The sequence below is a fragment of the Mauremys reevesii genome, linkage group 2 (genome assembly GCF_016161935.1).
Source record: "Mauremys reevesii isolate NIE-2019 linkage group 2, ASM1616193v1, whole genome shotgun sequence".
In the NCBI taxonomy this organism is placed as follows: domain Eukaryota; kingdom Metazoa; phylum Chordata; order Testudines; family Geoemydidae; genus Mauremys; species Mauremys reevesii.
Window position 1 is genome coordinate 175,192,238 of NC_052624.1, and position 24,453 is coordinate 175,216,690.

General features: G+C 43.3%; 1 protein-coding gene across 1 annotated transcript; it reads left to right on the top strand.

Moving 5' to 3' along the window:
- The first annotated feature begins 742 nt into the window (after positions 1-742).
- Positions 743-24,156, top strand: GCNT2 (glucosaminyl (N-acetyl) transferase 2 (I blood group)). Its single transcript, XM_039526632.1, has 3 exons — positions 743-1,970; positions 18,862-18,954; positions 23,041-24,156. The coding sequence occupies exons 1-3, from the start codon at positions 1,046-1,048 to the stop codon at positions 23,229-23,231; spliced, it is 1,209 nt and encodes a 402-aa protein (XP_039382566.1). The 5' UTR covers positions 743-1,045; the 3' UTR covers positions 23,232-24,156.
- Positions 24,157-24,453: the final 297 nt, after the last annotated feature.

Below are 24,453 nucleotides of genomic sequence, written 5' to 3' on the forward strand. Positions count from 1 at the left end.
AAAATATTTGGCCTCAGCAGTTTCTTGCAGTGATGATTTCCATCAGCTAATTGTACATTGGATGAAAAAAGGTTTCCTTTGATCACTTTTTTTTTTAATGAAATCACATCATGAATTGCTGATAGGTAAGAATTTTATTTGAAACTCTTCATAGAGAGGGTTAAACAGTGGGGACCTTGCCCAAGATATGCTGTAAAGGGCTAGTTACCTCAACTGGATCGGTGCCTTTTGCAAATGAAATTGCTGGAGGGCAGTTTTGAACATCCTGATTCAGGATAAACTAGATTTTGTAAATAAATAATTTACATTAGGTAATACCCTGAGTCTAGCTCCCCAGTTTCTCTCCCGGTGGGAAAGTGACCCTCTGCAAATCCCCTAAATCTGCTGCTACTCAGAAAAGTGGCAACAGTAATGAACAGAAAGAATGAAGAGTCCATTAGGAGCCCTGTTCAGTGGGAGCAGCATTCCACCCTTAATGAGGGTCTGAGGCTGTCACAGGGGGGCCGGGGTTCCCGAGGAGCAGACACAATGAACCAGCCTCGCAAGGTTCGTTGGTCTTTCATATGCTAAGAGCTACCAGAGGGCTGGGCGGAACCAACAGGGCTCCGGGCAAAGCAGGCGAGCTCGCCATTAGAGCGAATAGCTCGCTCCGAGGGAGTGGGAGCCGGAGGTGAAACAGATCCAATCAGAGAGTCCTATCACGCCAGGACCGGGCCTGAGGTGCTTTCATATGCAAATAGAGAGCGGGCAGGCGGCGGAGCCAAGCCACTTGCTGGGAGCCAGCTGAAGAAGAAGCCAGGAGAGGGGAAGCGGAACAAAGCGGGTGTGTGCGCCGGTGGCGGGCGCATTAGCGCCTGCTCAGAGAGGGGACGGAACAGAAACCAACACTCTGGCAACGGACTGCACAACAAACATCATCCTGGCCGGATCTCCCGGGACACTTGTGGGCAGCGGGAGATTTTTCCGCCTGGCTGAATAACTTGATGAGTTGTGGGGGGCTTTGTGCTTCCGGCAGTCACTCCAGAGGGAAATAAACCCACCGACAATGCGTCCGCAAAGGCGTTACCTCCTGGCCATTCCTCTCCTGGGCGCGATGGTTTTCGTTGTGCTGCACAAGGGTGAGTTGCACCGGTCAAAAAAATATCCCCGGCAAACGATGTCCCACGAAAGCGACCTGCTGAGTCGAGCCTGTGATGCATTAATCGAACAGGAGAAAGCTTTTGTTTGGGGAAACCTCCTGCAAACCTCTCGAGGGAGTTTTGCCTGCAGTGAGTACTTAATGCACAATCACTATATAACGAGCCCTCTCTCTGCAGAAGAAGCTGCCTTTCCTTTGGCTTATATCATAACTCTGCATAAAGAATTTGATACGTTTGAGAGGCTCTTCAGGACTATTTATATGCCCCAAAATGTTTACTGTGTCCACGTGGATGAGAAGGCAACGGCTCAGTTTAAGCAAGACGTGGAGACATTGTTGAACTGTTTCCCCAATGCGTTTCTTGCCTCAAAAAACGAGCCAGTCATTTATGCTGGAATATCCAGACTTCAGGCGGATTTGAACTGCATGAAAGACCTGCTGGAATCAGGAGTTCGATGGAAGTATCTGGTCAACGCGTGTGGACAAGATTTCCCCTTGAAAACCAACAAGGAAATAGTTCAGCACCTGAAGAGCTATAAGGGTAAAAATATCACTCCTGGGGTGCTGCCTCCTGCCCATGTGATTTCAAGAACCAAATATATCCATAAGGAGCACATAGGGACGGACTCCTCTTACATGAAAAAGACCAATGTGTTGAAACAGCCCCCACCACACAATCTGACCGTCTACTTTGGCTCTGCTTATATCGCGGTCACAAAGCCATTTGTCGAGTTCATTCTCAATGATCAGCGTGCTATTGATTTATTGGAGTGGTCCAAAGACAGCTACAGTCCAGATGAACACTTCTGGGTAACACTCAATCGGATACCAGGTACGTAGCATGATTTCATTACTTATTCGTGTGTATAGGACAAGCTGGCTTGCGCCCTGCTGAGCTAGGAAAGACAGAGAGGAAAGGAAACAGAACTGATTTCTGTGCTATATACCTTTATATTTGCTTTAGGTCAACGTTCAGGATGCTCTTGTTCTATGGAAACCTATCTTCCGTCTATCCGTGCAAAGGTGAGAAAAATGAAGCCATAAACGGATGGCACTGCCCAAGGATAATCACATGGGGCTGATCAGTATGCCCGATTTCATTCAGTCCTTTCATACCAAGCTCCTATAGGACGCTTGTCATTTGTAGATTTCAAAGCACTTTACACGAGTTAAATATCATTATCTCAATTTTATTGATAGGGAAGCGGAAGCATAGAGAAATGACGCGATTGCTGAGTCGCCCCCCAGGTTCAGCGCTTTATCGACTAAGTCACGTTGCCTTCTTTACTCATATTTACACACACACATTATTCCCATAGCAAAGTCCTATAGATTTAGAATCCCATCTATCATGCAAGGTGACTTCCACTAACTAACAATGAATTCTTGTGAAAAAACATACCCCAGAGGGAGGTCTGTGGTCTGTTTGTTGGTCTTCATATTTAGCAAGCATCACTGTGACACTGAGGATTATTTAGACTTGACCTTAATGTTGGGCACCCCAGAGCTAGCACTGTTGTAGCAGGGACATTTTTCAGAGCACTTAAAGTTATAATGGGCCAGAACTTCAACTAGTGCATATTGGTGGGGTTCTATTGACTTTGAGTGACACCAGCTAAGGATGTGGCTATCATTCAAATCTCAACATTATTCCTTGTGTCACTTGACTTTAATACTTGTTTAGGGATTGCCTTTCTGGCCTCTGGATTACATCTTCTTCCTTTGGGAACTGAGATGCTTCAACCACAAACCCATATGGGGCCAAATCTAGGGACACAGTGTCCAGCACTAGTGGTGATTATAGAAAGCATACCTGTGCTGGCAGAAAAGCCACCGTTTTAACCCTCTGCAGATCTAGTACACTTTGCTGGGTGAAAGAGAAGTAGAAGTCTGATCCCCACAGGTGGAAAATCCTCTGATTCAGCCCTTTCTTTCTACAATATCCTCCTGGTCCCACGTCTACATGACTCCAGCACATTGCCATGCTGGAAGCTGCTCAAGAAGTTTTGTGCACCCCAAATCTATCTTGAGCAGGAATATTACTCCAATTCTGCTGACAGCGATACTGACCACTAATTGTGAAGGTGAGGATCTAGATTTGTCTCACTCTGCACACAGCCATGCAGAGGTAATTCTACATATTTAAGTGTCTGGCTCCAAAGCTTGCAGGCCTTGTTCAGACAAAAAGCTCCCACTGATGTCAGTGGGTCTAAGGTTTAAGGATGAGTCCCCTGTCTAGGAATGACACAGTAGTTCTGGCAATGAGATTTATTCCAACTCATTTTCCTATTGGATTAGATAAAAGGAGAAAAGACAATCAGCTTCATTGCACAGTAATTACTGCATGCTTACTTTTAAAATTAATGTAAACAGTAAAATATAAATACTCCCTATATGCAAAGAAGTGATCTTATCATATGTTAAATACACCTAACACCAGGCAAATAACCTAGTAAAGACAGCTGCAAAAGACTGTTCAGCATAGATCAATCTGTTGCCTGCTTGTTTTTACAGCATGAGGAAGTTTGATCTTATGATATATGATTTGAAATTCAAAGCACATCAGCCTTCGTCAGTGCAGCATCTCTGTGATCTGAAGAGACAGCTGAATGTAGATATGCAGGCTCATGCCATGTTCATATCATGTCAAATCAGCCTCCATTTTTGCATGCACATGTACCATGGCTGGCTCAAGAGCACCTGGGGTCATACAAGGATGTGAAAGAACAGCATGAATCCTGAGTAATGCAAATGCAACTAGTTAGCATTGCAAGATGTGTATTTTTATCATCCAAATTTCAATGAAAAAAGAAACCAAAGGGAACAGCCTGGCTGATAGGTGACAGCACAACACACTATTATGTGGGTGTGATCCAAGCTCAGAATTGAGTTCATTCCTTCCATTCTCAAGCTTCATTCCCTGAGCCACTCCATCCCTTCAGGACTATTCGGGGTTAAGAGCAATGCATAGGCAGGAGACTCATTGCCTAGGGGAAAGGAGTGCCTCAGACCTCTGAAAGAACACCCTGTGGTCAACTTAGGAGAGGCACTGATGGGATATAGAGAAAGCCACATCTTACTGGAAAGACAGGTCACCTACCCACAGGGCCTTTATTCATTCCTTCAGTTTATATTTCAATTGCTTGCCCATGGCTCTCTGCACTTTCAGGATCAGTAAAAACAGACCCTATCACAAATAAAAGCAACTCCAATAACACAATGGATATATACATTTACATGCCACAAAGACTTTCTTCTTCATAGTATCCCCCATCATGCCAATCCAATCCCTTTCAGTACACCTCTTCCCCACCCGCACATGCATGGGAATAAAAGGGAAGAAAGTAGGGATCCCAAAGATTTCCTCCACCTTACAGAGAAAGGAGAACAAAGAGGTCAAAGAATACTCTTGTCACAATATTTTAGGAGGTAAAAATCTACTTACATTATTGCTTGGGAGCCTGCTTGTGCTTCCATTTGTTTCAATGACAAACCTCCTATTGACCTCAGTAGTGCAAGATCAAACCCTAAACAGATGTAAAGTGATACAAAGCTCCTTTGTGAAGTGTTTTGAGATCAGTGGATGAAAAGAGCTAGGTATTATTAGAGCAGGTCACTCATCCCGGAACCTGAACTATCCTTCACTCTTAATTGTAAATTTTAAATACAAATACAGGTGTAGAAACTATCCTTTGGGACACTTCCTGCATTTGAAATAAATAAATAAATAGTGAATTTGTGCAATAAAGTATGCAGTTGGGTGGTGCTGGGGAGAAATCTGGATGCTATTTAATCAAGTAATTTTTCCATAGGATGTTGTTTGGACTTTGATCTGTGGCATCCATTCAGGCTTGGCAGGGAGGGACTGACACAGACTTCCTGTGGCTTCCGATTTTCTTCATTGTTGAGTGAGATTTTTCTGCTTCATGAATAACTTAGAAAAAGAACTATTTGCTCTTTATTTTTGCTCTTTCAATTCAAAGCAGCCAGAACAAATTCTGAATTATCGCCAAGCAGTACCTTCCTTGGCAGTTTCGCAAGGATTCCTGGGGTCATTGTGCACGGGTAATGTTCACTGGGGACAATGTATTTAATTTCATGCAACAAAATGAATTTCAGAAGTTCAAGATTAAAACTAATAAACCAAATTTAGACAGTAATGAAAGTGCATTTCAGGCATAAGTTAGCTGTGACAGTCTCTTTTAAAAGTGAGACTCAAAAAGTACCATAAATAAGGCTATGTGTACACTACCACTTTTGCTGGTATAACTTATGTCGCTCAGGGTGTGAAAAAATACACCCCATTGAGCAACATAAGTTACACTGACAGAAGCACCAGTGTGGACAGCGCTATGTCAGCAAGAGAAGCTCTCCTGCCAACATAACTACCGCCTCTTGTGGGGGGTGCTTTGATTATGTCAACAGCAGTCCCATGGGCATAAAGCAGCAGCTGCATTGGTACAGATGTGCTGCTGTAAGCGCTCTAATGTAGACATGACTTAAGCTATAGAAGCTTGGACCAACAGAAAGAATCCCATTGATTTCACTGCATTTAAGCTCAGACCCTCAGCATGTATGTAAATGAAAACATACATTACAGTTATCTGTGAACATCTTCAGGAAACATCTCCAGGAAATGATTAAGAGATGGTGTTTTTGAGAAGCGAGAATTAGTGACTCTCAGCCTCTTTTGTGGGTCTTGGGGAGAGGGGAGGTTGATGTCCCCGGAAAATGTTGGAAATTTGATAAACTGGTTGCCAACTTCTGGGGCACTATGGGAATGCCATTTTAAAATGCTTTAATATGTTTCTTCATTCATTGAATTTTCCACCACTGTTAGATCACTAAAAGGGTTTTTGGATGATCATAGGATATGCAGCGCAGCCCATGTGACCAGCTCAGAGGTGTCAGCCATAGGGACTTCCATAATTCCTGCTTTGGGATTAAATCTACATTCAGAAGAATTGGAATTATTTGTGGCCATTACAGTCCATATCATGCTATTCTGAGTCTCCTCTCACTTACACTGGGACATCTCCATTGCCTTCAGAGGCATTACTCCTGATGTATATCAGTGTATGCAAGAGGGGAATCTACTCTTCAGTTGTCTGGTTCCAGTAACCATTGTATTGTCCATTCCATTAACAAAGCAAACATTCTGAAACTGAGTGCCCCAGGCCACCTTTCCGTTGTTCAGAAATAATCCCCCCAAATGTATCTAAATCAGATTAGAATAGCACATTATCCTTCAGTAACTAGTAGGACTGAGGGGCTTAATCCTGAGAGGAACTTGGTACCTGTAAATCCTCATGACTTCACCTCTTTGCCCCTATCAGGCTCAGGCCATAAATTCCCCTGTAGTTCTCTCTGGATTGTAGCTGTGTGAGTTGGGGAAGAAAGCCTGTTGACTGTCACGGGAAATTCATCTCATTTTGAGGGGAATAATATCATTGCATCTTGCAATGCCACAAATGGGAACGATCTGAGACTTCTTCAGCAGAACCATATAAAGGGCCAAATATTCTGCTGGTGTAAATTGGTATCGTGCCACTGAAATTAAATGGCGCTGCCACAATTTACATCATTAGAAAAGTTGGCCCCAAACATTCACACATTTCTTAACATCTGACCCCTTCCTTTTTTCCCTGGGCTGTATGCACCCCCATCCGACATTTTTGTTGTTGTCACAAGACTAAAAGGTGACAAATCACTGCAGAAAAATTCTGATGTTACTCAAGTTAACACAGCTACTACCCTGAAACCTGTGAAGTCTGTTTCAGCAAAAAAAATGAGAAGTCCTTGTGGCTCCTTAGAGACTAACAAATTTATTTGGGCATAAGCTTTCTTGGGCTAAAACCTACTTCATCAGATGCATGGAGTGGAAAATACAGAGGCAGGTATAAATACACAGCACATGAAAAGATGGGAGTTACCTTACCAAATGGGGGGTAAGTGCTAACGAGTCAATTCAATTAAGGTGGAAGTGGGCTAGTCTCAACAGTTGACAAGGGAGGAAAAATTACTTTTGTAGTACTAATGAGGCCAATGTAATCAAGGTGGCCCATTTCAAACAAACAGTTGACAAGAAGGTGTGAGTATCAGCAGGGGGAAATTAGTTTTTGTAGTGACCCATCCACTCCCAGTCTTGTATGCAGTGTTGTTGCAGCCCTGTCCTTTTCACAACTACCCAGTGTTCTTCTGAATAGTAATAGAGAAAACTAATACTGGCTTGTTTTCCTTCTGCTGGTGCTTGTCAATGCTACGAGCACCAGCACTGGAACTGACTTCAGACTTGAGATGATGGCACAGCACTGGTTTACACTAGTCACATTTGGAAAGTTCTCTTCCCAACCACAAGGGCTACTAACACCTAGTTCTGCTTAGTGTACACGCAATGCGGTGGCACCCGTGACTAAGATTCATCACAGAATAACCACCACATTTTCTGCAGTGACCACTGAGTCTGCACGGGTAATGTTCACTGGGGACAATGTATTTAATTTCATGCAACAAAATGAATTTCAGAAGTTCAAGATTAAAACTAATAAACCAAATTTAGACAGTAATGAAAGTGCATTTCAGGCATAAGTTAGCTGTGACAGTCTCTTTTAAAAGTGAGACTCAAAAAGTACCATAAATAAGGCTATGTGTACACTACCACTTTTGCTGGTATAACTTGCTGAAAAAACACACCCCATTGAGCAACATAAGTTACACTGACAGAAGCACCAGTGTGGACAGCGCTATGTCAGCAAGAGAAGCTCTCCTGCCAACATAACTACCGCCTCTTGTGGGGGGTGCTATGATTATGTCAACAGCAGTCCCATGGGCATAAAGCAGCAGCTGCATTGGTACAGATGTGCTGCTGTAAGCGCTCTAATGTAGACATGACTTAAGCTATAGAAGCTTGGACCAACAGAAAGAATCCCATTGATTTCACTGCATTTAAGCTCAGACCCTCAGCATGTATGTAAATGAAAACATACATTACAGTTATCTGTGAACATCTTCAGGAAACATCTCCAGGAAATGATTAAGAGATGGTGTTTTTGAGAAGCGAGAATTAGTGACTCTCAGCCTCTTTTGTGGGTCTTGGGGGGAGGGGAAGTTGATGTCCCCCTTGGAAAATGTTGGAAATTTGATAAACTGGTTGCCAACTTCTGGGGCACTATGGGAATGCCATTTTAAAATGCTTTAATATGTTTCTTCATTCATTGAATTTTCCACCACTGTTAGATCACTAAAAGGGTTTTTGGATGATCATAGGATATGCAGCGCAGCCCATGTGACCAGCTCAGAGGTGTCAGCCATAGGGACTTCCATAATTCCTGCTTTGGGATTAAATCTACATTCAGAAGAGATGGAATTATTTGTGGCCATTACAGTCCATATCATGCTATTCTGAGTCTCCTTTCGCTTACACTGGGACATCTCCATTGCCTTCAGAGGCATTACTCCTGATGTATATCAGTGTATGCAAGAGGGGAATCTACTCTTCAGTTGTCTGGTTCCAGTAACCATTGCATTGTCCATTCCATTAACAAAGCAAACATTCTGAAACTGAGTGCCCCAGGCCATCTTTCCGTTGTTCAAAAATAATCCCCCCAAATGTATCTAAATCAGATTAGAATAGCACATTATCCTTCAGTAACTAGTAGGACTGAGGGCTTAATCCTGAGAGGAACTTGGTACCTGTAAATCCTCATGACTTCACCTCTTTGCCCCTATCAGGCTCAGGCCATAAATTCCCCTGTAGTTCTCTCTGGATTGTAGCTGTGTGAGTTGGGGAAGAAAGCCTGTTGACTGTCACGGGAAATTCATCTCATTGTGAGGGGAATAGTATCATTGCATCTTGCAATGCCACAAATGGGAACGATCTGAGACTTCTTCAGCAGAACCATATAAAGGGCCAAATATTCTGCTGGTGTAAATTGGTATCGTGCCACTGAAATTAAATGGCGCTGCCACAATTTACATCATTAGAAAAGTTGGCCCCAAACATTCACACATTTCTTAACATCTGACCCCTTCCTTTTTTCCCTGGGCTGTATGCACCCCCATCCGACATTTTTGTTGTTGTCACAATACTAACACCTAGTTCTGCTTAGTGTACACGTAATGCGGTGGCACCCGTGACTAAGATTCATCACAGAATAACCACCACATTTTCTGCAGTGACCACTGAGTCTGCAGTTGCCCTTCACTTTATCTGATCCAGGGGTCCCCAACGTGGTGCCCAGAGGTGCCATGGCGCCCGCCAGGGCATCCATGTGCACCCGCCTGCTGGCCGCCGGACAAGCAGCTGCCAAAATGCTGCTGAGAAGCGGCAACGTCAAGAAGCGCTACTGCCGAAATCCAGCCGAATTTCACTGGCGGTTCAGCAGCATTTTGGTGGCTGCTTGTCCAACGGCCACGGTCCTCGGCGGCTAGTCGTCCAGCGCCCACCCCACGGAAAAGGTTGGGGACCACCGATCTGATCTATTATCTCATTCCTCCTCCATCATCTACTCATCAGTAGCTACTGCTTCCCATTAAGCTTTGTCCTCTGCATTTATCATGCTGTTTTCCCACAATAGGCTCACCACTGTCATCAACCTTTTAATGCATGAGTTATAAAAAGATCAAGCCTACTAAGATGCAGACACACTTTTCCTCGACAACGCAGCATAAATGGGCTTTAAGGAGGGATCTGAAAGAACACAGTGTAGAGTTTTTGCATATTTCATTAACCCGAGCTCCTTCCATGTATAATGAGTGTAATGGGGGAGAATCTGAAATCTGACAAATAGGAAAAGAGACTGGTATTGTCAGTGAAGTGTGGAAGTGGAGGCTGATGGCTTTATAGCATCTAAGACATGATAGATGGGGTGGGTATATGCCTTAAAAGAAAAATCAAGTGGTTTATGCTTGATGCAGGGAAAAGAGGAAGGAGAAACAATGGGAGGAAATTCTATTAACTCTGGGCCAAAATCTCAGCCTAGTCCATTGGAGTCAATGGATCCATGCTGATTTACACCAGGTGAAGATCTGGCCCTATAGTTGTAAAATTACCACCCATGCTTTCAGAGTGGGTATAATTTCAGTTAATGCAGCAGTAAATCCTCAGTAACCTGTAGGAACAGGAAAGCCAGTTTGGGTACGATAAGAACGGACATGAATTTCCATCCCTCAAGCTGAATTTGAACCTCTAAGCCAGTGTCTCTCAACCTTTCCAGACTACTGTGCACATTTCAGGAGTCTGATTTGTCTTGAATACTCCAAGTTTCACCTCACTTAAAAACTACTTGATTACAAAAATCAGACATAAAAATACAAAAGTGTTACCGCAGGCTACTGCTGAAAAATTGCTTACTGTCTCATTTTACCATATCATTATAAAATAAATCAATTGGAATATAAATATTGTACCCTATATTTCAATATATAGAGCAGTATAAACAAGTCATTGTCTGTATGAAATTTTAATTTGTACTGACTTTGCTAGTGTTTTTTATGTAACCTGTTGTAAAACTAGGAAAATATCTAGATGAGTTGATGTACCCCCAGAAGATCTCTGCGTAAGCCCCGGGGTACGTGTACCTCTGGTTGAGAACCACTGCTCTAAGTTAACTTCTCTTTCTTATATCTGCATCTTCTGCTTACTGCATGTCTATTTCAATCAAAATGCCACAGAAAAGAGTATGTTCTCTATTTTCACTGTATTTTTAACTTGGCTGGAATGCAGAATTGCTAGAAATATAATGGAGAACCAGTTCTTCTGAGATTTCCTGTCCAGTTTATTGCTTTTCAGAGCTTATATGTGAGAGGCTCTGAACCTTATTAGGAAGAACCAAGTTAGTCCTGTCTGTTTAGATACCAAATGCTTTTGTAACATGGTTGATATTAGCACTGACCCCCATGAGCTGTGTGTCCAGTAAAGACCAGGCAAGACAGGCAGACATATAAAAAGACAGATATGCATACACACCCTCCCCTTTTCCCACTACAATTTATATTCAGCCATATCTGAGGTGGCCTTACAGCAGTACTTCAGGACAGGAAGTGAAGAATATCATGATGGCAGGACTAACACTGTACCATTTCTTATAGCTCCAGGGATCTCCTGGTCAGAATCTTGGTTTTATGTGTTCTCCAAAATATGGCACCTGCAACTTCACAGTGCTCCCTAGCATTGCTGAATCATTTGTCCAGTACTGATCTGAGAGATGAATGACATCTACTGAAATACCATCGTCACTTTCTATACCTACCATTTTTTTCCGAGAGGTCTCCCCATTCAAGTCCTGACCTGACCCAATACTATGAGTTCACCATTGCCCCAGTTATGGAGAAAGCAACTTGTCCGAAAAATGCCAACACCATTGGACTAAGTAGATTCCTTTTGGGGAAATCTTGGATTAGAGAATACTTGGCCCAAGAAGCCTAAACTAACAAAAACTGAAAGGTAGATAGTTTCCAAGTGGAGTTGTCTTGGTGCACTCTCTTCCCCCACCCCATCTGACTAGGATTTCTTGCTAGCTAAGGAATTGCTAATTGATTTTTTGTCCAAGAAGTGTTCCTATTGGTTACATTTTTATTTTGGTCCAGATTTTGTCTTTGAGTCACTGACAACATTGGAGGGGGAGAGACTGGGCTGCTTAGCATCAGGAATCCTGACTGACTCAACCAGAATTTTTCTCAAGTGGTCTCAGGGAATGCATGCTAGAGGGCGGAGCTCACCCAGCTTTAGCCCAGTGTGTGCTATCTCCATACAGCAGGCAGCTCTGCTAGCCCATGGGAAAGGGGTACAAAGCTATGCCCCTCCCTCCACCCTCATACACACATTGTCACCAGCCACGCACTTCTTTGTCTCCTACTGCAGTCCCTGTTCTCCCTCCCCGAGTTATGGCTGACCCTTTCACATAGCAGGTGGCTTCTTCTGTGCACTCCTGAATCTTTGTAAACAAGGATAGAACCAGCTTTTTTTCCCATCTTATTTTATCTGCTGCAAGGCCAGCATACAAGGGGGTGTATTTCATAAATCCTGAGTGAGCTCTGGCTATTCTGCTGTCACGTCATAGTCCATATTTTTGTTTATAGCAGAGTTCCAGTGATTTTGCAGTTGTACTATTCCACTTCTTTGGTGTGGGGTTAAGAGTCGTTATTGAATACTTTCCAGCCAGCTGTAGTTAAAAGAAAGCATCTATACTTAAATGTTGATTATTTTTTTTAAACTTTCTGCCATCACATCCCTCCAAAAATACTTAGTCCAATGGGAATTTAAAGGCTTTCCACTATTTCTTGTAAAGCTCCTCGTTATAGCTTACAACTGTTGGCAGGTATAGTTACCATCAGCTTTTAGTAAGAGGATATGATTTCCTTTCCACGAGGGGAGGAAGTGCAACAGGACTCCACAGGAAACTGCACTTAGTGACCCCCATTTTCCTCCCTCTGTGGTTGCTAAAGAACCACATACGCAGGCTAGTGTAAAGTAAACAACTACTTTTAGTCATAACAGCTGGCTGGACCATTTGATCACCATATAAAACCAGTGGCAACTTTGACATCTACATATCATGAGCTTTCAACTGGTAAATCATACATCCAACACATACAACGTATGATATAGGGGTTGTTCAGCATCCAAATGTTTGGAACCCTGTTTAAGAATACTTTTGTCACTTGAGATCAATACGTTAGCAGCAGTCACCCTCTTGAGTTTTGTGTCTTGTTTCTTTGCATGGGTCCTTCAGCTCCAAACTAATGCTGCCGTGCTTTTTATACATACTCAAGCATTAGGCCTGCTTCTGGCCTTGCTTGTAAACGATGAGTACCTGCACTGAGGTCAAGGGAATTAAAGAAGTGTAAAATGCAGAATGAGAAACAGTCCCACCATGTGCATTTATTTTACAGTTTACAGAGCCAACTCAGCCAGTCAAAAAGTTCAAACTTGATTTATTTGACCCCTCCTCCCCTCAGAAAAGGATTTTTTTTTAAAAAGTTCCACGATCTTTCCCCCATTTTTCAAATAACTATAGAGCTGTTTGAATGCTAAGTTTCAGAGTTTTGATTAAAAAAGGGGGACTAATTATAATTTGTTGACCAACTGTAAATTATCATTCACTTGAATTACTGTAGCTTTCTTCCTGCAGTGTGTACTAATCTAGACCAGAGATTGACCTGAGTCATGAAGGTTGGCTCTAGAGCTGTAGCTCTAGATTCATCTGAGGAGAGGAGACAGGACTTGGTTGTAATTAATACATATGGCTTTCTTCACTGAGGCCACTGGTCCCTTTGAGTTGTCAGGATGTTCAGCTCCATAACCAATCACAGCTTTTTCTGCTTAGTGTTACCACACTGGTCTCTAAAAGGACTATCCTGGACTAATCGGTCATGGAAAGGACTGCTACCCAAACTGCTGGAATAAAATCCAAACTTCGCCTCAGGCTCAGGGAGATTCAGAATAAGTGTTACAGTCTGGGCCCATTTCTAGTATGAACTTTGCAAACTGTTTGTTAAATCAAGCTTGCTGTGTAAGAAGATTTAAGCAACTAAGAAGTTTAGCTACATAAACAAAGTCAAAATCATTTAGTAATTACAGCCAAAAATTGAGAGTATGGAGCTTCTGAGCCAGATACCCAGCTAGTGTAAATCATTTAGACTAGCTGAGAATCTGGTCCCTTGGCTCGATTCCTGATTTGCCTATGTGACCTGGAAGAAATCACTTATCTTGCTTGTGCGTCACTTTTCCCATCTGCAGGAAGAAGGATAAAAATATAAAGTACTATTAAAATCATAAAGCCAAGTTAATGCTCTATTGGGTCATGTCTTTTTATTAGGGCTGTCAAGCAATTAAAAAAATTATTCGTGATTAATGGCCTGATTAATCACGCTGTTAAACAATAATAGAATACTATTTATTTAAATATTTTTGGATGTTTTCTACATTTTCAAATATATTGATTTCAATTACAACACAGAATAAAAAGTGTACAGTACTCACTTTATATTTATTTTTTATTACAAGTATTTGCACTGTAAAAAAACCTCAAAGGAAATAGTATTTTGCAATTAATCTAATACAAGTACTATAATGCAATCTCTTTATCATAAAAGTTGTACTTACAAATGTAGAATTATGTACAAAGAAACTGCATTCAAAACTAAAACAATGTAAAATTTTAGAACCTGCAAGTTCAGTCCTACTTCTTGCTCAGCCAAGTTTGTTTACATTTGCAGAGATAATGCTTACCTGCTTCTTGTTTACAAAGCCACCTGAAAGTGAGAACAGGTGTTCGCATGGCACTGTTTTTGGTGGTTCGGATTCTCTAGTTTCCGCATCGGAGCATTGCTCTTTTAAGACTTCTGAAAGCATGCACCACACCTTGTCCCTCTCAGATTTTGGAAGGCACTTCAGATTCTTAAATCTTCTTTGCGTTTTGTCAAATCTGCAGTGAAAGTGTTCTTAAAATGAACATGTGCTGGGTCATCATCCGAGACTGCTATAACATGAAATATATGGCAGAATGTGGGTAAAATAGAGCAGGGGACATACAATTCTCCCCCAAGGAATTCAGTCATATTTTAATTAATGCATTATTCTTTTAACAAGCATCACCAGCAGCATGGAAGCATGTCCTCTGGAATGGTGGCTGAAGCATGAAGGGGCATATGAATGTTTAGCATATCTGGCACGTAAATACCTTGCAATGCCTGCTACAAAAGTGCCATGCAAATGCCTGTTCTCACTTTCTGGTGACACCGTAAATAAGAAGAGGGCAGCATTATCTCCTGTAAATGTAAATTAACTTGTTTGTCTTAGTGATTGGATGAACAAGAAGTAGGACTGAGTGGACTTGTAAGCTCTACAATTTTATATTCTGTTTTTGATTGTAGTTATGTAACAAAAAAAAATCTACATTTGTAAGTTGCATTTTCACAAAAAAGATATTGCACTACAGTACTTGTATAAGGTGAATTGAAAAATACTATTTCTTTTATCATTTTTACAGTGCAAATATTTGTAATAAAAATATACACCTATTTCAATTACAACACACTGTATATGAAAATGTAGAAAAACATCCAAAATATTTAATAAATTTCAATTGGTATTCTAGTGTTTAACAGTGCAGTTAAAACTGCGATTAATCACAATTAATTTTTTTAGTTAATCATGTGAGTTAACTGCGATTAATACTTTTTATCCTTGCTTTCACCTTCACTCTGAGGTGAGATTGGTTTGTCTATTTATGTGCCTCTCAGCAGACATGTTGGGCCTCCACAAATAAATAAAAAGTGTGTATAGTGGTTAGAGCAGTGGGCACAAGTATTTCTATTTCTATTCCTGGTTCTGCCATTGAGTCACTTTGTGATCTTAAGCATGTCAGTTATACACTTATGGAATGTGTGTAAACCTGTCATAAAACTCAATTGCAGAGCACTTAGACATCCTTGGATGCAAGATGCTGCTTAAGCATAAGTCTACACAGCAGGGGTAACCCAGGGATCAGCTTTAACTCCTCTACCATCCACACACAAAACCTCCAACCCAGGTTTGGAAGTGCTTTAAGCCTGACCCAGCTGGAGCTGTGGGTTAGAGGCTAGCTCTGCTTTAACTATGCCTGGAATGCACCTATTTTGCACTGAGAAAACAAGCTCATTTGCTGATGGTCCTCCAGTGCCTCCCCCACAAAGAACAGAAAAGTTCTTCAAGAGTTGACTAGGAAAGAATCCTAGAGTGTTCAGCACAGCACTTGGTGCCTGCAAAGGGTTTCACTCACTTCTCTATTGCTCCCTGCAGTCAGAGTATGGTTCTTCATCTCCCAGACCCCACTGACAACTTCTTTGGCCCTGTGATGACATCTCTCTGGCTACGCTTTCCATGGCCCAGCCCTCCACCTCTTTCCAGTTCTGTTCCCTCTCAAGGTAACTAAAGTCTAACTAAAGAATCCATACCAATATCGAAACAGAAGATCCTTCTGCACCTCTTGAGCTACCTTGAAGTCCCCTGCTCTTCATCCCTATTCTGACTGCACAGTTCCTTCTTTTCTCCTTTGGCTGAGCACTGTCTCCCAGGCTTTTCCTTAGGGGCAATTTTTCCTAGCAGGTTTCCCCACTGCTTCCCCTCCCCAGGGACTCTGGTAGCTTCTTTGGGGACCTCCCTGCTTCTTACAAGCCCTAACTCAGGGCCTCTCACAGGAACCTGCCTTGCTATCTGTGGTTCTCTCAAGCCTTCCTTCACAGAGAGAGGGAGGGAACTCTCCTTGCTCCTCACTGAGTTCTCTCCCATTTCTGTGTAGTCCTCCCTGAACCCTTCACAGCTAGGATTGCTAATTGTAATTGAGTCACCAGATCAGGATCAGTGGGGATTAATTGTACCGTGACAGTGCAACTTCATTTTCCTAGCTGAAGATGATTGTACATCAGGTGGCAAACTGACTATTGTGGATTAAAGGACGTCGACAAAGCTGTTTGGGTGCCAGACAACAAATCAGGTCTCGTATATTTGAAGAGACAAAATCTGGAGTTTGTCCAGGGTCATGTGGGAACATTGTATTTAGGCCACTGATTCTTTGCTATTTCTGCCACATTCTGAGAACAAGAATATTTTAAGGGATGATTTTTACTATCTTGTTGAAACAACCTATTCAATATCAAATTGACTATCTAATTGGAGTAAGACTCTGATGCACAGGAATACGAAAAGAAACTCAACCTTTATTTCCTGGCCTCAGTCATATGACCTAGGTCTCAGGTTCAGGGGAAAAATACCCCCTCACATGGTAGTATCCACTCTCTGTAGTGGTCACTGTTGTGTTTATTACTTTTATCACATATGTTCCAGCAGCAGTTTTCATTCATTCTTTTCATTTCTTTCAAATGAGTAGGACATAAGGAAGAAGTGTTGGATATGCAGTACTGGCCTTCCCCCTGCCCCCTCAAGAGCACCCTCAGCCCCCCAGTCCAAGTTTTGGTTAGGGATATATAGTAAAAGTTCTGGACAGGTCATGGGCCATGAATTTTTGTTTATTATCTGTGACCTGTCCATGACTTTTACTAAAAATACCCATGACTAAAACAGCCTTAATAATAGGTCTTCATTGTTAATAGTCAGTCAAGAAGGCTCTTACACAGATGTGTAGCATGAACATATCACTTATTCTCTCTGGGCCAAATTCAGGTGTCATAAGCAAATACTCTTCAATTGCCTTAATGGCAGTTCACCCATTTGTACTCAGTCTGAGTTGATTCACTGTAACCCCCCCCCCCCCCGAGTATGCCATCTGGAAAATGGGGATAAAGTTGGATAGCTCAGTGGTTTGAGTATTAGCCTGCATAAACCCAGGGTTGTGAGCTCAATTCTTGAGGAGGGCCATTTAGGGATCAGGGCAAAAAACCTGTAAGGGAAAGTACTTGGTCCTGCTGTAAAGGCAGGGAACTGGACAATATGAATTTTCAAGGTCCCTTCTAGTTCTATGAGATAGTATAATATGGAGATATACCTCTCCAAACAACATTTTTTAAGATACAAGCACTAAGTATTATGTGTTATTAGGTGTTGTGGGTAATACCCAGGGCCGGCTCCAGACCCCAGTGTGCCAAGCGCGCACTTGGGGCGGCATTTTGCCGGCAGGGCGGCAGCCGGCTCCTACGGACCTTCCGCAGTCATACCTGCGGGAGGTCGACCGGAGCCGCGGGACCAGTGGATCTCCCGCATGCATGACTGCGGAGGGTTCGCTGGTCCCACGGCTCGGGTGGACCTCCCGCAGGCATGCCAGCGGATGCTCCACCGGAGCCGCGGGACCAGCAAAACCTCCGCAGGCACGTCTGCAGGAGGTCCCCCGGAGCCACGGGACCGGCGACCGCCAGAGCGCCCCCCGCGGCATGCCGCCGTGCTTGGGGCGGCAGGATTCCTAGAGCCGCCCCTGGTAATACCTCTTGCACCCTGTTGGGGAGAAGATAGGCACTGTTCTTGTCTTGGGGGAGCTGTCTCCCTGGATTACAGCGGAATTGTCCCAGAGTTTGGGGCACAGCTTACTGCTTTGGGGTCTCTCCCACTTACAGGGGCAGGAGGTGAAAGAAGGACAAATAAATAAGTCAGGATGTTCCCGCAATGCCCAAGAGGCAGAGTCCACAGCTTTTGGAAAGCAAAGGGTTATATTTAAAAAAAAAAAAAAAAAAAGAACCAAACCCTCTCCTTTCTGGGAGGACCTGGGTGGTCAGAGCTCTCAAGCAGTTTCCCCAGTTAGCATCCCCTTCTTGTTAGGCACTCTGAGTTCCAGGCCTACTCCTTCAGAGTGCCACCTCAAACTGGCCTGGCAGCCTCCCTTTGCAGGCTTGCCAAACCTCTCGGGTGTGCTGGGTTGGTGCGGATTGTGCCCAGACAAGCGATTTAACCCCTTCATTACTCCTGTAGTGAGCTGCCCTACACCACCTTGGAAGGATTCCAGTTCTCTTGGTGGCTGCAGGGTAGCACACAAATACATGTCTTGTTGAAAGGGCTTATAACCAGGAGATCTTTGTTTTTAAAGAGTTTTGTTTCAGGACTATGAAGTGAAATCGCTGAAGCCTTCATGGATTTCAACCTAATTCTGTTGTCAGTGCTGAGAAGATATACAAGTCAGTAAGAACTCCCTGAGGAGAGTGATGCTATGCAGTGACTTAAACAAACCAACCTGAACTCAGCCCCCCCCCCCCACCTAAAAAAGACTAATTTTTCTCTCCATCTTATCAAATTGTAGATGTCCCTGGTTCCATGCCAAATGCATCCTGGGAAGGTAACCTGAGAGCTATCAAGTGGAACGATATGGAAAGCTTTCATGGAGGTTGTCATGGTAATGTGTATATTCTTTACTTTTCCTCTCCTTGCACTGAAATCTGAGAACTCGAACTGGGTAGGAAATGATTTTTCTGTCCCAGAAACATTTAAGATTTCAGAAGCTTTGCTGTTCCCCCATCAGCATGAAGCTGACACTTTTTGAAGTTAAGCAAAAAAAGGCAGCAAAAGAGACCAGCACCCCAGAATAACCCAGTGGTTATAGCACTCACCTGGGATGTGGGAAACCTCAGTTCAGATGCTGCTCTGCCATTCTCCCACACCCCAGGTGAGTGCGCTCATCAGCAGGATATTGGCTATTCTGCAATGGGTCTCACCATTTTTCCTGTTGGAGCTTATAAATAAAGATTCAATGGAGCAGGGACTTGACGCTGGGTCTCCCATAGCCCAGGGCAGTTCTATAGCCACTGAGCTATTCTGAAGTGGGTGGGGAGTGGGGTGTTGTGATTTTTTTTCTTTCTCCCTCTCTCACCAGAAATTCCTTCCTGCACCCAATAAACATTTCCCAATGAAAGTTTCATTGAAACTGGTACGTTCCCATGGAAAGTTTGGGATTTGACAGATCAACAGTTTCTGACAAAATAAGTGTCATCAGAAAATTCCCAGCCAGCTCTGTTGGTAATTGAGCAGCTATACAATTCTTCTCAGGAATTTTTTAGCCCTTTCTTTAAATCGGTGCTATAATCTTTTTTCCTCCAGGTAAAATAATCCCAATTTCTGATTTGTAGCCAATCCCTACATAGTGTCACAAATTCAAGGAGCCTCCCCCTTCTTAGTTGTTGTGCAGGTGTGGCCAGCACTGCAGTCTGTGCTGGAGTCTGAGCTCTTGGTTAACAGTAGTAGCCACTTCAAAATGGGTGAGGAGGAAACAGGGCCATGTCCTCCTCCTCCAGCAGAGACCCTTATGGGGTGTAGCAGGAACTGCATTTCCTCATACAGCTGGTAACTCTAGGAGGGACTATACCTCTTTGTGTGGTTATGAGGGTGGCTCCAAACCAACTCAGCATGGACCAGCATGGACCAAGCACAATCAAGCACTAAAAAGGGATGGATGGTTAAACCACTGGACTAGGATTCATAAGACCTGGGACCCAACCACGGACTTTGCCACAGACTTCCTGTGTGAATTTGGGCAAGTCACTTAGCCTGAAGCATGGAGATTTTCTCCTTTGTAAAATGGGGATCATCATCATTAACTCGTATATACTCGATCATAAGCCAGTTTGTTTATAAGCCGCCCCCCTACCCCCCCCCCCCCCCCGCCAAGATAGATAAGTGAAAATGACAGTTTTTTATAATCCATTCATAAACCGACCCGATAATTCAGGGGTCAGCAAACCTTGGCTCCTGGGTCATCAGGATAAGCCAGTGGTGGGCAGAGATGGGTTGTTTACCTTGAGCATCCGCAAGCACAGCGGTAAACCTATGTAAACAAAGTGTCTTGGCGCACCAGCTGCTTACCCGGATGGGCCAGGACAGCAACTGATGGGGAAATGTTTTTTGGGGGGAGAAGCTGGGAGTCAGGGGAGTAATCCCTGTGACCACCCTCCACATGACTCCACCCCTTGCCCAGGACCCCCACTCTCTCCCCATCCCATCCCTTCCAACTGTATCTGGGGAGAGCCAGGGGAGGACGTCTCTGACCTGGCAGGAGCTGCTCTGGCAGGCTGGGCAGCGTGGCCGCAGCCTGCTCCGGTGAGCTGGGCCTGGCGATATGGCCGCAGCATGCTCTAGGGGGCAGGGCCGAGTGGCAGGGCTGCAGCCTGCCAGCCCCGGAGCTGCAGCTACTTTGGAGGCTGGGGGGGAGAGCAGCATGGCCAGAAACAGAGAGACTCTGGTCCTGCCTCTTCCCTTCTGGCTGAGCTGCCTCTCCTTGCTCCCTCTGTTGTGGGGAGGGGCTGTGTCCCACCTCTCCCTCTCTATACCCGTTCATAAGCCGACCCCCTTCTCTGGTGCGTCCCTTTTTACTAAAAAAAAATCGGCTTATGAATGAGTATATACGGTAATTCATAGGCATGAGACTCACTAAACTCAAGTATTTGTAATCAATCTTAAGTTGGAAGGTGCTACAGAAGTGCAAAATGTTCGTTATTACTATAGAATCCCGACATACATATACATTTGCCAAAATCCTGCATTTGTACTTCAGACTAGGTGAGCCAGGGATTATGATTTATGGTAGAGCAAGGAGACTGCAGAGTCCTAGGATTCTATCCCTGGCTGAGTCACAAGGAGTATCTACTATGGAAGGTTTAATTTCTAGCTTGAATAGATGTACCCACAGTAAGACTGATCAAGTTAGTATGATGAAAATAGAAGTGAAGGTATGGCAGTATGAGCAGCAGGACAGGCGAGCTGCCTCGAATACAATCCCATTGGGACCATTCTGTACAAATTTGGGCAGCTAGCCGCTCACACTGCTTGCATTGCTACAGCTACAATTCTGTTTTTAGTACCCTAGCTTGATCAAATTGTACCTTCCAGCAACTGCTTAGATGTGTCCATAGACATACTACATATCTGAGTGATTCACTTGACTTCCATATGAATCAATGCCACCCAGGTGTAAAACCAAAACAAACAAAAAAGTAAAGTGAAATCCTTCTTACAACAAATGCTACTTCTGAGCTGAGCTTCCAGGCTCTTACATAGATGAACTAATGAACATATCAGATAGGGTGACCAGATGTCCCGATTTTATAGGGACAGTCCCGATTTTTGGATCTTTTTCTTATATAGGCTCCTATTATCCCCCACCCATGTCCCGATTTTTCACATTTGCTGTCTGGTCACCCTAATATCAGAGCATCTACCATTTAGCAAATTAAGACAGTGGGCCTAATTAGCTACTGGATCATTATAGTTTTGTGCCAGTGTAGTGCCACTTACATCAATGGAATTACATCAGTTTAAAACTGGAGTAACTCGGTGGAAAACCTGAGTCCTAGAATCATAGAAATTAGAGATGGAATCATTTGGCCCATCTGAGTGAAATTGCTCTTTCCCATGTAGCTGTAGTGGTTTGTTTGGGCTAGTTTTAAATGTCTTAGGTGATGATGTTTTCATTCTTATAGACAGGGGTGAAAATAACATTAAGCACTTACTGGTACAGGGGCCGGCTCCAGCCCCCAGAAGGGGTGGGACCTCAGGTGGAAGGGGTGAGGCTGGCTCTAGGGGTGACATGGGATTGAGAACTGTTAAGGACAGGGGACAAGGGTAGGAATTAATGGTAAATTCTCAGAATGGAGAGGGTCAGTAGACCAATCCTATTCAATTTATTCATAAATGATCTGGAGAATTTGCAGATGATACTAAACTACTCAAGATAGTTAAGAGAAAAAGATTGTGAGAAGAATCAAAAAAGATCTCAAAAAACTAAGTGATTGGCAAACAAAATGGCAAAAAAAATTTAATGGGATAAATGTAAAGTAATGCACATTGGAAAAATAACGTTCAGAGATGGTCTCCTCACCTCAAAAAGATATTCTAGCACTAGAAAAGGTATGTCCCCAGCCAGCCCATCCGCACTGTCTGGCCCATGCTGCCCAGGGCTCCAGCTGTGATTTAAAGGGCCTAGGGCTCTGGCCGCTGCTGCGGCCTCAGGGCAGCTGCCCCTTTTGTCCTCCTCGGCGGCGGCCTGGGGGAGGTCAGGGGAGCAAAAGGGGCAACAATGTTGGCAGTGCTTTAAGCAGGGTCCTTTGCCACAGCAGCACTTTAAGGACCCTGCTTAAAGCGCTTGCCACATCAGCGCTTTAACGTCAGCTGAGTACGGGCTGGTACCGGTGGCCACTTTTTACCAGTATGCTGTACCGGCCTACTTTCACCCCTGCTTATAGATCTCATTGTTTGGAAGTTTTGCTTGATGGGCACCCTATATTAGCTATTTTTTAACTTCATGCCACCACTCAGTTATTATTCCCCATTGTATTTCCCTATTCACTTCTGACCAAATTCAGATCTGGTGTAAATGGGCTTCACTACACTGACGTTAACAGATTTATCACAAGGATGAATTTTACTCATCTCTTTTCCACAGAACACTCTATGTATTTGATGTTGCTCTTGTCATCTCTTTCCTTTGCAGGCCATTACGTCAGAGGCATTTGTATATATGGAACAGGTGACCTAAAGTGGCTATTTAAGTCTACAAGCATGTTTGCTAACAAGTTTGAACTCAAAACATACCCACCCACTGTAGAATGCCTGGAACTGAGGCTTCGAGCGAGAGCACTGAACCAGAGCGAAATGCAGGTGAAACCAAGTTGGTACTTTTAAATTAACAATTCAGAATGGAAATAAAACTCCAGCTGCAGTAGCTCAGGAAGAATAACCTTCTCGGAAAGACTTTTCTTCTGGAACTTCAGTACGGGTAGTTTGTAATGTCTTGAGTGGAAGGTTTGAGTGCAGATCATACAACACTGGAGAGACCAAAGAGGAGGCTGAGGAAATGGTTCTGTTGGCTTTGCTGTATTTGCACTTTTGGCATGTGTGGCTAGACAGCGCCTTGCTGACTTGTGCCTGGCAATAATGTTATCCCTGTCATGTGCTGTATATTTATATGTAAAAATCACGTATCCCTAAATTTTCATACGGCAACATAAAATCCAAAGCATACTAATGAGGAAGAGTTATCCTTCTTTGAAGGAAACAACCACCATCAACAAGATCTTAAAGTAAAATCCAGGTGCACAGTTTGATGACTTCCATACATACAGAAACAAGAATCACTGACAAAAAAAATACCCTATACACATTTAGCAGAGGGAATAGCATTTGGTATTTTTGACTCTCTAAATGCTGGAGTCTGAGCATGGGGCACATGGGAAGCAGGAGGAATGCTTCCAGATCTTCTGGATCCCTTCCAAAGCACTCTGGGGGTGGGGGAAGACACCCGGGATTTAGACATTTTCATATTGATAACTCTGAGCTTTTAAGAATAACTCAATCACTCCATCTTATCCTGTGAAACATGCTAATAGACTGAGTTTTATTTTCATAGACTGTATATACTTAGCACAGAAAATCCTGTTAGCTGTTGGTTATACTGTATTAAGATCCCCCCCCCCCCATGCCAGCCACTAAATATGTAAGCAGGTCTGTTGTTCCAGCTACACATGCAAAGCTCCCTGAAGACAACTGAAAGTCTCAATAGGCCAGCCAGGTCATTGCCTGGTATGCAGCAAACAGACCAAAAAAAAAAGAAAAGAAAAGAAAAGAACAACTCATACATGCACACACAAAAAAGCCACAAAAACTCCACAGCTAGAACTTTCAAAAATATTTTAAGTCTCCCAAATATGATGGATAGTACGTATAGTTTTCACGCTAATGTTCCCCACTCTGAGGAACACCCTATTTTTCTGGAAAAGTCAAAGGAAAACAAAGCAAAAAACACAAAATAAAGCTACAGTTGTGGGCACCTCTTCCTTTAGTTGTGGAAGATGGTATGTATGCCAAATTCTGGGCACATAGTACTAAGGAGTTTCAGACTGTGCCA